The 15,300-nt window shown below is 37.6% G+C and overlaps 2 protein-coding genes and 1 long non-coding RNA gene across 3 annotated transcripts; 1 reads left to right on the top strand and 2 right to left on the bottom strand.

Moving 5' to 3' along the window:
* Positions 1 to 5,993: 5,993 nt before the first annotated feature.
* On the bottom strand, positions 5,994 to 6,646 carry LOC133850544 (protein midgut expression 1). The gene is made up of 2 exons (XM_062286669.1): positions 6,495 to 6,646; positions 5,994 to 6,226 (listed from the first exon to the last, which is right to left on the bottom strand). Exons 1-2 carry the CDS (start codon positions 6,524 to 6,526, stop codon positions 6,043 to 6,045), a joined length of 216 nt encoding a protein of 71 aa, XP_062142653.1. The 5' UTR covers positions 6,527 to 6,646; the 3' UTR covers positions 5,994 to 6,042.
* A 91-nt stretch (positions 6,647 to 6,737) lies between these two features.
* LOC133850545 (uncharacterized) lies at positions 6,738 to 7,905 on the top strand. Its single transcript, XR_009895648.1, has 2 exons — positions 6,738 to 7,304; positions 7,430 to 7,905. It is a non-coding gene; the product is annotated as an uncharacterized LOC133850545 (long non-coding RNA).
* A 5,648-nt stretch (positions 7,906 to 13,553) lies between these two features.
* LOC133848177 (mpv17-like protein) lies at positions 13,554 to 14,063 on the bottom strand. The gene has a single exon (XM_062283623.1). It carries the CDS (start codon positions 14,061 to 14,063, stop codon positions 13,554 to 13,556), a length of 510 nt encoding a protein of 169 aa, XP_062139607.1.
* Between the last annotated feature and the right edge of the window lie 1,237 nt (positions 14,064 to 15,300).

Raw genomic sequence — 15,300 nt, 5'->3', positions numbered from 1 at the left:
CCTCTTCTCCTTGCCACCCCGTTGCCTCCTGCTAGCGGCCATGGTGCCTCTGGTTGTGGATGTGGTTCTAGTTGCGGCCACGGCTCTGCTAGTTAAGCACTTACATGCACACATACATAAATAGGAATTAAAATATAAAATGCTCTCGACGCCAACAGTCAGCTAGCACAGCCACTGCCAGAGATACAGATACAAATACAACCACAGCTACAGACAGATACAAATACAACAAATGCCGCTACAGATACAAATACTTAGATACAATTGCTCTCACATGGTATAGTACGCCTAGAATGCTATTTTCTGCGTCTGCGTTGGCAACTAATATTTATTTTTATTCCACACATTGCTCACCGGACGGAGACGGGGGCAACACCGACAGGTTGGTCAAACGAGGTGCGGGGACGGACTAAGGGGGGTTGTGTCTTCTCTTGAATCTTCGAAGGTTACACGGCCACAGAGGAAAAGACCAAATGATGTTAAGCTCAGCAAAAGGATGAAACTATTCATAGCCATAACTAACCTAAAACTTTTAGCTTTACTTACATCGAAAGCACAAGTTTACAAGTTGATATAACCTCATATTAAAAGTATGCAAATTAAGTGGTTAAAGTTTAATTTCTAAATTATAAAAAACTTGTGAGTCATAAAAGTTCAAGATAATATTCAACAGTTATAAAAGAGTTTTATTTTTATATCACATAATTCTTTGAGTTGTAAAACAAAACAAAAACTGCTAATTTAAAAGAAGTTGCAGCTTCAAATATTATTTTCGTTTATAACCATAATTTAGAATCACAGCAACTAAATTTTAAAATTAAAAACTCTATTTTTATTCACGAAAGAACATAAATTATCATTCCATTCGAGTTTGCTCGACTGCCAGAAACTAGCAGTCTGTATCGCTATCGATATATTAAAAATATAATAAATTAATAAACCGAAAATAATACTGAAATATACTAAAATGTATAATTGGTATATCGATATACTAGTTAATATGCCAATAACAATAATAAAATATATACCGAAATGTATATTTCGTAGATAAACTACTACATTCAAATTATACTAAAGACCACGAAATATACCAAATGTTAATCAAAGCAATTAACACCCAACAGCATCAGGCGTCTTTTTTTTTCATAAACAAATTTTTCTTTCCACATTTTATATCTGATTTCAACCAAAATTTCAGAATTTCTTAAAAACTAAAATTATTAAACAAATAATAATTACTTCTAGCTTACAGAAGTTAAATTCAGAATCTTTTTTCCTTCAATATATAAACCAAACACTCAAGTCTGTAATCTGAAAATTAAACCACATCTTGGGAATCCTCAATTATTCCTAATATTCAAGGCACTTTTGCTCATCTTAAACTTAATATCTTTGTCGTTTCTAACACATTTGGAAATGCCTATTATCTAACAGCCTCCAAGGGAGCCATTTGACATGAGAGACAGAAAGAAGAGGCAACTGCCTCCCACGTTGACTGGCCACATGGCTGGCTGGCTAAAGAGCTAAAGTCACCAAGAGTGCTGAGCACATCCACTTTTAACAATTTGACAGGCAGCAGCAGTTGTAGACCATTTGCTACTTATTGAGCAATTAAAGTGATCTACTCAATGCTCATCGCTGAGATGCACGTGCACATGTTGGGCCTTTGAACTCGATGGTGATAAATTTGAAATCTCTTGCCTGGCAACCAAAATTGGGAGCACAAAAATATTTGTCAACGCGTTGGTAATTGAATGCCCAAGCCAGCCAGCCAGACAACTTGGGTGCAATAGCCTTTGTCTAGCTGAGTAGGAAGAGACCAACCCAAGGCGACATCTAATTACAGATGCAAAGAGGGGAAACGGAGAGGGAGCAGGGGATTCTGATCAACACGTAACTGAAGCTGCAACAACAACATGAAATGAAGCCGAAAAAAAATGCAACGAAAGAAAAAAAAAACAAGAGCCGTAGTATTTATAGAAACCAACGCGATGCGATCGAGCTGCGTAAGCAAAGAGCAAACGCAAAAGAGACAGACACACGTAGAGAGAGAGAGAGAGAGAAAAGTTGTGTAGAGATCAGTTTATGATATTTTTAAACGATAAAATCGCAGCAGGCGAAGTCAAGTGCACACACTCCGAGCACACACATTGTGCATTGGCATCAAGTAACCAGCCAAGCAAGCAGCCAACGAATCGTCTGTTTGTCTGGCCTGTTCTCTGAAGTCTGATGGGGGATAGTACCAAATGAAGCCATTAGTCTGCATCTACGTCTCCGGCCATCTATACGAAATTGTGGCCTAAAAATATAGTTTGCTTTTCTGCTGCTGCTTTTGTCTAACACTCGAATGGAGTTACTATATTTGGCCTGGCTGCCACATGGCGCTCTCGAGTTACGCTTTGCTTTTTGCTTTTTGGGCGTGTTTCTAATGTTTCATATTTTCTATCAAAGTGGAGGTAAAAATTCAATTGCCTAGCCCCCATTCATGTAGGCTTTGTATGGGGCCATGTGTCGCAAAAAAAAAAAAAAAAAAAAAAAGTAGAAAGCAGCTGAAGTTGCAACTTTGGCTATGCAGCATTCACATATTCCAGTCACGATTTAGCATTTCTCATCAGCGCTGCGATTTTCATGTCACGTTCGCTGACAAAGTTTCTGGCCCGTAACCTTTAGCCGTACCAAGGCGCGACAACTTTCCAACCATCGCGTCCTTTTGTGGCTATATAGTACCCATACATAGTACATACCAAAAGTATATCCCATACACACGCACACACACACAGTCTTCTGTCTATCCTTTCTGATGTGCGGTATTTCTGCCGCCTTAGGCTGTCGCTTCTTATGTATTTTGTTTGTTTGCTCTTCGACAAAACTTTCGCCAGCCTGTGATGTTTAATTGTTATTTTGTGTACCTCGCGTTGTGTGTGGCACGAAGCAACTTAAGTACGTCTGATCTCGTTTCGAAGTTGTTTCCAACTTGTCAGCCGGCATAACCAACAATTGTCCAACTCGGAGGCAAATTTAAACGACATATTTCAATGGCAGCGTTGCAAATTAGCTTGAACTTTATTTTAAACATTTGAATTCAAACATAATTTAAAATATTGTTTATATAATATTGAAATAATAAATTAAGAAGTAGAATGGAAATATTGATTTCACATTTTTTCGATCTTAATAAAAAATTCTTCATATAAGATTTTTTGGTTGTAAAAAATTAAAACCAAGATTTTTAGGTTGTACGAATCTAGTATTAAGATGTTTTGTCTGAAGATTAAAAACATCTTATAATATTCAAATCCTACTTCAAGAATGTGTTATTCTACAATATATTAAAAAGTATGAAATTTTCGATCGTAAAAAAAATCTTAATACAAACATTTTAGGTTGAAAAAATATTAAAACAAGATTTTATTCTTGAATTATCGATTTGAGATTTAAAAATATATAAACTCTCATTAACTTTCATTCATTTTTTTAATTTTATTAAATTTTTAAAGCATATACTTGAAGATTATATGTCAATTGTAACCAAAATTGGTAATTGGAGAGTCCTAGTTAAAGTTTCTCGATGCCAACTTTCAGCTAGTGTCTTTGTGTCATTAAAGTGAAATCAAATTAATACTAAATTTGGCAAATTTTGCTTCATTAAAACTAGATTTGCAGCAGAACTTATTCAACAATTTGTTTGCAGCTTCACACAAAAACTAAAGAGTAAGAACTGTATATGCATAAAATCGTAAAATATATGGAAAAGTTTCTGCAAACCGCCACTCAAGGGGGTGGTGGTGACTGTTGAAGTAGTTCGTTTTATTCTATGCTTTTTTGCCACTTTATTAATTTCAAAATAAAATGGTGCAACCATTAACAATGCAGCTGAGAGCAGAGAAAGCAGTCAACAGTCGACAACAGTAGCAACACAACCGTGTAAAGAAAACAACAAAATGTGAAATACACAATTTCCAGTCAAGCCACAATAAACAAGAGAAGAAGCGAGTGAAATGCAACCGAGAAATAAAAAATGTTCACTACTCGAGTACGTGTATTACATGTACTTAGAATGCGGTGGATACGCATACTTTTGCAGGGCAGTGTAAAACAGTGCGAGAGCGAGACAAAGCGAATGAGCTCCGCTCTGGCAGCATCTTTGTCTAGTTCTTTTGGCTGCACGCTCCGCAGTCATTTGGAGCATATGTTTCGAACATTTTTCATAATCAAAAAGCTTTTAGTGGCGGACAGTGGCAATGATGGCCAGGACTTTAGGAGGACAACGATGCGGCTGCCACGCCCATATCCCATAGCCAGCAGCTATCACCCTGCTGCCTCTGCTGCTGCCGCATCCATTGGACAAAAAAGAGCTGCAAACTGACTAACTTATTGCCCACCAAGTGGAGCTTATTGTCCGTTTCATTTTCGAGTGCAGCAGCGTGTAAAATCGCAATAATGCACCAGATTCTAGATTCCACCAAAAATGTGTTGCACTGTGCCCATGTCCGAAGTGCGCGCAACTCGTGCGCAGTGTTTGTTACCGATTTGTGGCAGCATCAACAAAAATAAAACAACTTCAACAAATATTCTACAACTACGTTGTAAAAGATGGACTATAAGATGCCCAGCAATTGAAAAAATAATATAAATCATTAAAAAAAAAGCATAATAAACAAATATTTCAATTCGCAATGAAAAATATAAATCATTCGATTTATTTAAATTTACCTCTTTTAATTTTTCAGCAACAATATTTTCATTTTTAAGAACACATTATTTGAGAAATTTGTATTTACTTCAAATAATATAAAATAATGATTATAGACCAATTAAACCTTTTTAACGTCAACTAAAGAAAATATATAGAAAAAATCGAAACCAAATATTACAAATCGAATTCCCAATTTTAAGTAAGAATAAGATAGATAAAATCATAATAATAATAATTCTCGTTTGTCTTCTATGTTCACTTCCCACACAATAAGAAAAAATCGTAGATTGAAAAGTAGTTTGAAAATCTTGGTTAAAAACAAAATCTTCAAATAAGATTTTCTTGTTGAACAAATCGTAATTCAAACTTTCAAGAATGTTTTATTTTTGGTTGAAAAAAATATTGCAATTGTATATATATATTGTAATTTACTTTAATTTGATATTAAAGTAAAGAATAGAAAAATAATAATATTTTATATATTTGTTATTAAAACGTTTTACTACCATGTTTTGATACACCCCTTGCCACATTTGTTTACTTTACACGGTATCTACAAAAAGCATGTTGTAACGACAAACAGCAATTGTCATGCCAATTGATTGCCGAAAACAACTAAAAACCCGAAAACAAATTCAATTTAGCTTTTAACACTAAAACAAGTTGCACAATTGAATTCAATTTTCATAGGCATAAACATGTAGCCACAACACGCACACACACACACAAATGCAAATATATATATTACAAAGTATTTGAGCATATAACAAATTGCAATCAATTGGATAGCAACAAACGAACAGTACTTATCTATTGTTTCATGGAATACGTTACATGTTAAAGCTGGCCTGGCTGCCATCTTTACCGGCCGCAATTTAAAATTGTTTATTTATAGTTGACAGTTTTGTGCGTATCATATTTTATTTGCATTAAGCAAATAGCAGCTTCACAACAATAGCCAGCATTTAATTCTTCTTGTTGTAGCTGCTGGACATTTCGCTATAACGATGGTTGGCTGTGGCTGTGTGCACATTACGCATTTTATTACATTTCCGAATGCTTTTAATTGCCTTTCATTAATTTTTACGCAATGCCGGTCATCATATGCAAATAAATTGCGTATACGCCTCGTTGTCCGACAGCACAAGCCGAGAGACAGCAGCAACAAACAACACTCCGCATACAAAACAATAAAGCACAGTCGTGCACACACAGCGAGTAATGTAAAGCTACAGCTGAGCTGTCTCCCAGGCAACGGGACAACTTAACATACTATCGTCAACTTCTCTTCTCTAAATTTACAGATTTATTTACAAACTTTATTCATTATTCAACTGTCAATAATTTTAAGGCTGTAGCAGATTCAATAATCTATTGCTATAAACCATGTCGCGCAAGTCGGCAGCCTTCAGCGATGGTGTGTCCTTGTTGTGGAAAAATACAAAGTAGATCACAAGTCCAATAACTAGAAGCACTCCAACCACCGAGCAAAGTATCATGCAAAGAATTTTCAGGCCACATTCCAAGCAGCTAAAAGGTTGCACAGTTTTAACAAATATACTGCAGATCGTATCTATACACAGAGAGAAAAAAATTCTGAATCGAAAGTTAGATTGCAAATCTTTTTGGTTCAATTTTAAGATATTCCATTCTTGAAACAATGCTATAATCTTGAATTTAAAGGTTGAGCAATCTAAATTTGTAGAATGGTTCAATTTTGACATCGAACAATCTTGATTCAAGATTTTATTCTTGATTTAAGCCCGATTTTTCTTTCTGTGCATAGTAAAACACTCACCAACATATTGCACTTTTAATGGGCTTACACATTTTGCTCGAGACAATTTAAAATTTTATTGAGAAGATGTAATTCGAAAAAGTGTTCAGATATAAAATAAAAACAAGTAGCAAATGAGTGATATGACAAAGAACCCTTGAGCCGAATGAATTGAATTTGTCGGCAATATGTATACACAAAAGATATATAAACAAGCTGCAGGATACGAGTAAGAGCAACGTCGACTTACGTCAGCGAGCTTAATATGAAATTATGTCCCAGTGGCATATTTTGTGCGCTTTCAGGCAAATTATATTTTATTTTATTGTATTTTCTTTTATTTTATTTCACATTGTTGAGCAATTTTTTTATTACAACGCGTAAATTCGATTAACTTACACCAGGCATACATTCATTCAATTGTTGCTAAGGGCTGCCTGAAAGCCAACTGTAAAGCGAATTTAAAAAACACGAGAGAAAAAAAAAACAACTCACGGCACGCATAATCGAAATGTATTTTGGCTTTTTATTGCGCCAGCCAAAGCCAAGGGTTTGTGGTTGTCCTGTTCTGTTCTTACCGGTTACTGAGTTTTTGAAGGGGGACTTTTTTGTGGGGTGGAGGGGCGATAACAACATTTTAACGCCTTATAGTCCATTTAGGTAAAAGTGCCATTTGCGTTGTGGGCTTAACAAGAAATTATGACCTCTGGGCAGCCCAGCCACAGGCTTCAAACCCAAAAGAAAGTACATAAAAAAGTGGGGAAAGCCACCAAAAAAAAATAAAGCGAGCGAAGAAAAACAAATGCCAAAAGCTGAATTCGCGGAGTCAAGGTAAGAACACCGCAATGATTACAATTGTTAAAGAGTTGCTTTTATCGATTTCAATTGGTTGAAGTCGAGCTGCGAAAACAATCGAAATATATTTAGTTTTTTCCAATTGCCTTAATCTAACATAGTTGGCACAAACATTTGCATCACGACTCAAGTAAAACTATTTGTAAAAATACAAAAAAAAAAACGGTATGAATAATTTTGAGAAACACATTTTGATCATCCTAATAACATGTGCTTACATGATATTTTTACTATTTGTCATCAATATAGCTAGAATCATTTATCGAAGAATGCATTAAATTAATTTTTACAAAATTTGAAGTATCAAAATTCGTTTGTAATTTTAACAACATGTTCAAAATCGAAAATGCCTTTGAAAAATAGTTCGCCAATTGTGATATCTCTGTTAGCTCTTGTGATAATCGATAGTGCGTTTAGCCATTGCATCGAGTCAATGCTGTTTACATCCAGCAAGGAAGCAATTTCAGAGAAAAGCCAGTCAACAAAATGTTTGGATTGAAATCAAAGGAAACGTAAAGACAACCATGCAGAAAATTAAATAAGTACTATTTATAAATATCATCGACAGTGTATGAAACGCACTTAACATCGTATAAATAAATATCAATATATTTAAAACTTGCAGTTACACATTATTAAAATAAATTCAAAAGTTTGCCATAGTCATCGATTATAAGTAGTATACTTGTATACTATATAGCTCTTAATTTTCATTGAAGGCTGTACAAAACTTTCCGAGTACTTAAGGTTAACGATGAGCCAAAGTTATGACTGGGCCAAGTGCTGGGGCCAATCGGGCAAACTGTTGAGCTCAAATCTGTGGCTGATGGCTTTCAAGCCACGACCAAACGATGACTGCCTTCATTTTAGGCCCCCTCTCTCCCTCCTCGATCGTCTCCCCCGCTCACACTACATTTCTGGCGTAACATTTCAATGAAATTTCCATAAGGAAACCATTTAAGAGCTGCCGAAATGCGAAGCGAAAAGAAATCTGTGAAAAACCGCAATGTCAGTGGGGAAGAATGAGGAGAGAGTCCCGTGATTGTTGTGTGAGGCAAAACTGATGCTAGTAGTTAACGGTACTTTGTATGCAAAGTGCAAAAAACGGAAGTAAAGTGCCAAAAGCGCCGAATAGTCGAAGCAACTAGCCAAAGCCACGTGAACGATGAAAAGGAGGGGGAAACGAGGGGGAACATAGCTGGTGGAGGCCGCAAAGCGCTCAGCAGCTTGTGTTTGATTATTTTTTACGCTGGAGCTGCTTTTGGCTGTCTTGCTATGTGCACTTTATTTTGTAGATTGTAAGCGTTTATACACAGCTACATAGCTGGACGCTTGAAGAGGAGGTGGAGACAACAGCAACTGACAGCTGACTGAAATGTCGAAGGCAAATTCAAAATCGCTTGGGTTCAGTTCGAAAGTACTCGAAACGTATCTTCTGCATCGACGTATCTACGTATCTATCGTGTGATTAAGAACGTTTCGTTGTATTTAAGTGTTGGCCCTAAGCTCTTTGTTACTCTTTACGCTCCATCGAGCAGCTGGGGGAGTGTTGGTCTTGCGGCTTCAAGGCTTTGCTTCTATGGCCATGGCCAGCTGTGGCTGAGTGTGTGTGTGTGTGTGCGAGTGTGGATTGAATGCTTCAGCATATCATTACCGCAGACTGTGGACCACTCGATGCCTGGGCTTTAGCTGGCAATTTGTCGATAAGCACTTAGTTTTCCAACTGATCAGAGACTTTGATTTATGCACATGCTAATTATATTATATAAAAAATAACGAGCAATCTGTTCACTGTAAAAGAATCTGGTATACCTTAATACTGAGAAAAAGTTTAAGATAATTTAATAACATTTTAAACTAAAGAGCTGCTAATTCAAATTTGATATAAAAATAGTATTGGAATTGTATGATAATAGAATGGTAATTCTTCCAACTAATCAGACTTTCAAAATTTCTTTACAATGTGTTCCTATTATTTCGTAAAATTTGTATCTTATCGAAGGAATAAAATGATTTCTAAACAGAAGATTATTTCGTGTAATAAGTTTATATCCATTGCCATTGCTAATTGAGCTAGTCTCTTATTTACTAAATTTGGATTTTATGATAGAAAAAAAAAATTTTGGGATATTAAATAAACAAAAAGTCTAAGAAATTCTTGTGATACGTTAGTAAGATTCGAAAATTAAGATCTACTTTGTAAAAAATACTATAAAAGTTTTATAATTGAATTGTAATAATGGCAATCTATTGCCTAACAAAATCTCCAGTAAACGTAACAAAAGATTGTCATTATGCTGGAACTAAATGATGGAAATCATTTGGGAATTCTATAAGGAAACTGTTTTCCAGCTCTTGAGGGATATTGAGACTGTTCCGCTGTGATTGCCTATTGAGGATATCCTCGCTGCTCATAAATGAGATGAGATTTGTTTAAGAGGTAGGTGGGAAGATTGAAACTGGCAGCCGAAATTCGAAATTCGAAAGCTCGCTGCATTCGCTGGCAACAGCATAATTTCATTAATGCCCTTTAATATGGTGCGTCGAACGCTTCAATGAATTCCATTTTGTAGGATATTCGGGTTCCTTTTTCTCTCTCTCTCTCTCATTTATTTTTTTAATTTTTCATTATGCCGATGGCTTCGCCTTCTTCAGCATCTTTTCTATAGTGGCTGTGGCCCCCATCCAAACTCATTTTCTCTCTACTTTTTGATTGCCTTTTACTACATTGAACATTTGGCATTTGCTATCTACGCGCGCCTGTGGATCGAAGGGAAGGAGGAAGAGCGTGGAACCATTACTTCGATTTGTTTCTTATTTAAATTTTGTATACGCTTGAAGCGACACTGAACCAGGGCAAGTTGTTGCAGGCGACGGCAGCGAGGGAAACGAGGGCAGCGGCTGCTGGCAGGGCTGCATTAAGTGCTTTTGCGGGTGCAAACGCGAATTAATGCGAGCCAAAAAAAAAAGCAAAACGGGGGGCAAAACAGCGAGAAAAAAAAAAAGAAATCGCTGTGGTTGCCAGCTGTAACGCGTTTAATTTATACGCTCGCCCTGGCAACGGCAACACAACAAAATAAAGAATGGCCAAAGAGAAGAAATAAAAATATATATTTATTTTACAGCTGCTTCTGCACTTAGAGAGCGAGCGAGCGATGTGTGTGTGTGTGTGTGTGGGGCAATAAAAAAGCAGCAAGCGAGTGGCATTCAACACCTTTTTCTATTTTGGCCAAAAAGCTTAATAAACAAACGGCCAAATGGGGTGCGGATGCGAATGCGAATGCGAATACTCGTTGAATACTCGCCATACTAGTTGCAATGGCAGTTGGCGGTGACTCTGTGGGCTCAAACCAGCGCATAAACATTTAAGTCCACAATTTGCACAGCACGTAAAGGGGCAGAACACCACACACACACACCTACACACCCACACACACCACACACACACACATGTAACCAACCAACCACACACACACATACAGAGCAAGTGCTAGCCAAATGCAATTTTCACGTGCAACCACAACGAAATTTATGCCACACCAGTAACTACAGCAGCAACAGCAGCTGCTGCTGCTTCTGCGACTTCAACTGCTACAGCTACAGCTTCAACTCTTGCAACAGCCACTGCTACATCCCCCTCACACACACACACACACACACACATGCCACTGACAATGGTTGACACCGCCCGCCCGCAGCCACAGCTGCCGTTGCTGTTGCTGCTGCTTCTGATTCTGCTGCATCTTTCAACAGCAGCATCGCATATGAGTTTGGAGTCGAAGAGTCGCCGTTGCCGTTGCCATTGTCGTCGTCCTTGTCGTCCTCGACGTCGCGGCTTCATGCGTGCCCGGCTACGATGTGGCAACATAAACATAAAACCAACAACAGCAACAACAACAACGGCAACTACTCCTACTTGCAACACCCAAAAGCAGCAGGCCGAATTGACAACTTGCATGCCCTGTTGGCAATCTGTAGCTAAAGCGCAGCTTTAAGCTCATTCTGGCTCTACTTAATCAACAACACATTTTAAGAAATTGTTTAAGAAAATGAACCAACAAAGTACAGTCGTAAAATCGTAGCAAAAACTTCAACAATGGAGTTTAAAGCTATAACGAACATGAATGAGCTTTTAAGATTCCTAAGCAAAATCTAATTAAAACAATTTTCGAAAAATTGCAAAAACAGAGCTTAAAGCTATATTACGCTTTAATAAACTTTTGAAATTAAGGAGCTTAGAAAATTATTAGCAAAAGTTTTCGAACTAATAATAGTTAACAAAAATGATACAATTCAAAATGTATACTTTTAAAATGTAGAACGAAATAAATCAGTTAACTCGCAACAGATAGCGAAACAAAGAACATTATTAATTTAATCACGTAATCATGAAAATTTTTTTAATTTATTTTCTAGTAATATATTAAAAGAACAAGGATGCAAATATTATCTTAACCATCCCCAAATAAAATGAGCATTAAAAACAAAAACAGAGTGAATTTAAGGATAAATAATTTTATCATGTTAAATGAAACTTTTCAAATCTACTAAAAACAGGCAAATGTTAAATTTTAAAAAATGCAAAGTAATCAAAACTCTAGTACTTTTTCAATGTTATATCACAAAAGAAAGTGAGTGCATATATTCCTTTGAGAATCCCTGCGAATTATAAACAAAAGGCTTTGCCAACATACGAATATTGTTTTTGCTGAATTGGGCATTGGTCAGACGAGTATGACAGTCAGCATGGCTCCACGCTTGATATGCTTTTGTTTTTGGCTTTATTGTATCTGAATTGTAATGCAGCACTATCACCTGGCGCTACATTTGCTCAGTAGCCAGCTTATTTATTGCAGTTGAATTCAAATGAAAAACGTTGCTGGGTGCTCTCAGTTTACGTTCGCATGAGAGAGAGTGAGCGCGTCACTTGACGACAAGGCTCAATGGACGATGGACCCGATGCCCCTCGGAGAATGCGCCGACAATGCAGCCAGCTTCCGTTTACTAACGACAATGAGGAACAGTGGGAGCAATAAGTGTGGCAGCAACAGGAGGAGTTGACAATGTGGCCACGGTTGGACGCACAGGCAGCTCAAGCAGTCATAAGCACGACTCATGGACACCTGCAAGTGAGCGAGCAGTGAGCAGTGAGCGAACTTTCAGGTTTCCGTTTCCGCTGCAATGTGTCGCCGCCATTATGCAAATGCTGCCCCTTCCCCTCTCTCTCTCCCCCTCTCTCTCACTCTCTGTAGTGGCCTGGGCATTCCACAGCTCATTGCAATCTGCATTTAAATGACCCAAGCTGAGATTTTACAGCGCCATCGCCTTGTCGCATCATTTGCAAAAATATTAAAGCAAAAATGTACGAGCAACTCAAACCACCAGACTAAACTGCTTCGCCACCTGCAATTTATGCATAGAATGCGCCCTGGACCATGGCCATGACTTGAGGCTTCACCCCAGGTGGCACCTCATTTTTGTTGCGTGCCTGGGACACTGAAATGAGTTTCTTGCTGGATAATTGAAATTCCTTTTTCCGTTTGATGCTAGGACTTCTCTATGACATCTGTAGCAAAGCCAGAGTCCAGTCAACTGTCCTTTTGATTGATTACCAATTGGCAAAAGCTTTGACCATTTCGGCTCATAAATATGGCATTTCTATGTAAATCAATATTCAAATTTAAAAGCGTGTATGGTTTGATTTCTCCCAGCAAATTTTACAGCCTTGAATACTATTGAATTTTGACAACAATCAAAGATATCTTTTCATTTCGACAACTAAATAAAAGTAGAACGAAGTAAAATCTCAATTTATGGGGAAAGAAAACTTACATATAAAATATTTAATTTCAAGCGAAAATAATTTCGTATAATTAGGAAACTAAAATGGAATAAATTCTTGAATGCAGTCCAATGAAATATTGAAGATAGAAAGCGAGTGTGCGCAACTGTGAAATTAGTATATTAAAATACTATTACATTAAAAATATTCGAATAACTTCAACAAACGTTTTTATTTGATGCAGGTGTTCAAAAGGACAGACGCCTCGGTTATTGACCCTGATCAAGAATATATATCCTATCCTGTTTTATTCTTCTGTCAGTTATTAAGGTTATAGTAGCCATAATTAGCGGGCAGAATTAGTCAATCTCAAATGAAATACTACAACAAAAGAAACAAATAAACCGAATGTAATAAAGTTTATTCGATTCTTACAGTTCCCCTCATTTTTTCTCATTCAACGCAATGGACAAATAGCAATTCCAAATGAGTAAAGTCAGCTGTACAAACAACACCTGATAGTTGATGGGTATTAGAGTGAAATTAATCAGTTGTGCCAAGGGCCACAGCATGTAGCCGCGTTGCAAGATTGTAAAATACTGTTCACGTATGCGTTGCACAATATCTGCGTGCCGCTCGCCGTTCACCAATGGCACCAGATACGACAGCAACAAAGTAAATGGTGGAGCAAAGCACGTCTGATCCACAACCATTTTCTTGAGGCTACGCTGCAAAGCGGGCTGATCCTTGGACACCAAAGTGTCCAGCTTGATGTACCAACGACGCAACAACGGTCCACAGACAAACAAACCAATCGCACTATACCGAGCAGTCCTTGACAGATTGTAATCCTTGTAGGATCGCTTCTCGATCGCCAGTTGTGCGATCATGTCGCTAATGCCCATTATGATGGCTGCATTGAAGCCTTCGCGTGCGAGAATCGCTAGAGACATAATATATGTAAATTGTCAATCGAACTATATTCAAAACTCTGTCACAATAACAACAAATTTAGACTTTATATTGGATTACTTTTACAAATAATAAACTCAAAAACTAAAGGCCTTCTATAGAACATACATTTATTAAAAAAGTCGACTGCAATTTTAAATGCATTGAATTTGAATTTTCGAATTAAAGACTTAAATCAGGAATAGCATTTTATTTGGGTTTGAGTTTGGCTTTGTTCACGTAGCCTAAACTAATTTCACACACGGCTAGATGGCATGGCATGTGGCATGTGGCATGCAGCATGTGGCACAAGAGACTGGAGAGACAGTAGGCGGTCCCCAGTCGTTTTCATAACTTTGACAAGGTAACACACAGAGCCAGGAGACTGCTAATAAAGTTACACGTGCTCACAACGTTAGATAGTGAGAAAAAGAGAGAAGGAGCGAGCGGGTTACACACACAATCTCTGTGTGTGTAACGCGTTTTGTTACGAGCCCAACTCCACACACACACACACACACACACACACACACATACACACACACAGATATAGTACGATGCAAACCCAAGAGAGTTGTTAACGTTTTTTCATCGCAGTGTTTACTCTTTTTCATCTTGGCGCCAGGACTCTAATGACAGGACCCCTGTTGCAATCCTGTAAAAGAAGGCGGGCTGGCGATAAGCGACAATAAACATAAAAAAAAATGAAATACAAGCCTGCCCCTTTCCCCTCTGCTTTATTTTATGCAATGCTCGGCACAATTTTAACAACCACACGAGATTTTTGTCGAGCTTTATTGTTGCGCTCATCGTTGTTTTTTGGTTTTTGTTTTTATTTTTTTTTTGGCGGATTTTCAACGCATCAACTTAATCATTTCCCTTCGTGTAGCACGTAGCACGTGCAGCGACTCGCTAATGATGGGGGAATGTCGCACCTCATCCCTCTACCTTCCTTTTGGGGCTGCACAAATTAGTTCACAGCGCAAATTCATTAATTGAATTATAATTTACAAGCACAATTCCAGCGTCTACAACGAGCTCCCCGGTTGCCCCATGTGGCGGCGTCTGCTGCTGCTTGCCCTACGATTGCGGCAAATGTGGAGCAAGCAAATAATAAACATGTCATATTCATCTGCATTGTGGTGGGCGTGGCAGTGTGTGGCAGCCGTATCAGTTGTATTCAACCGCGTTGGCCTTGTTTATTCAAAAGTTGTATTCAAACAAAAATATGCCCGGCAT

The sequence above is a fragment of the Drosophila sulfurigaster genome, chromosome 2L, assembly GCF_023558435.1.
Source record: "Drosophila sulfurigaster albostrigata strain 15112-1811.04 chromosome 2L, ASM2355843v2, whole genome shotgun sequence".
Taxonomy (NCBI): Eukaryota; Metazoa; Arthropoda; class Insecta; order Diptera; family Drosophilidae; genus Drosophila; species Drosophila sulfurigaster.
Note: the sequence above shows the minus strand (reverse complement) of the source record. Positions and strands in the feature narration are given on the sequence as shown.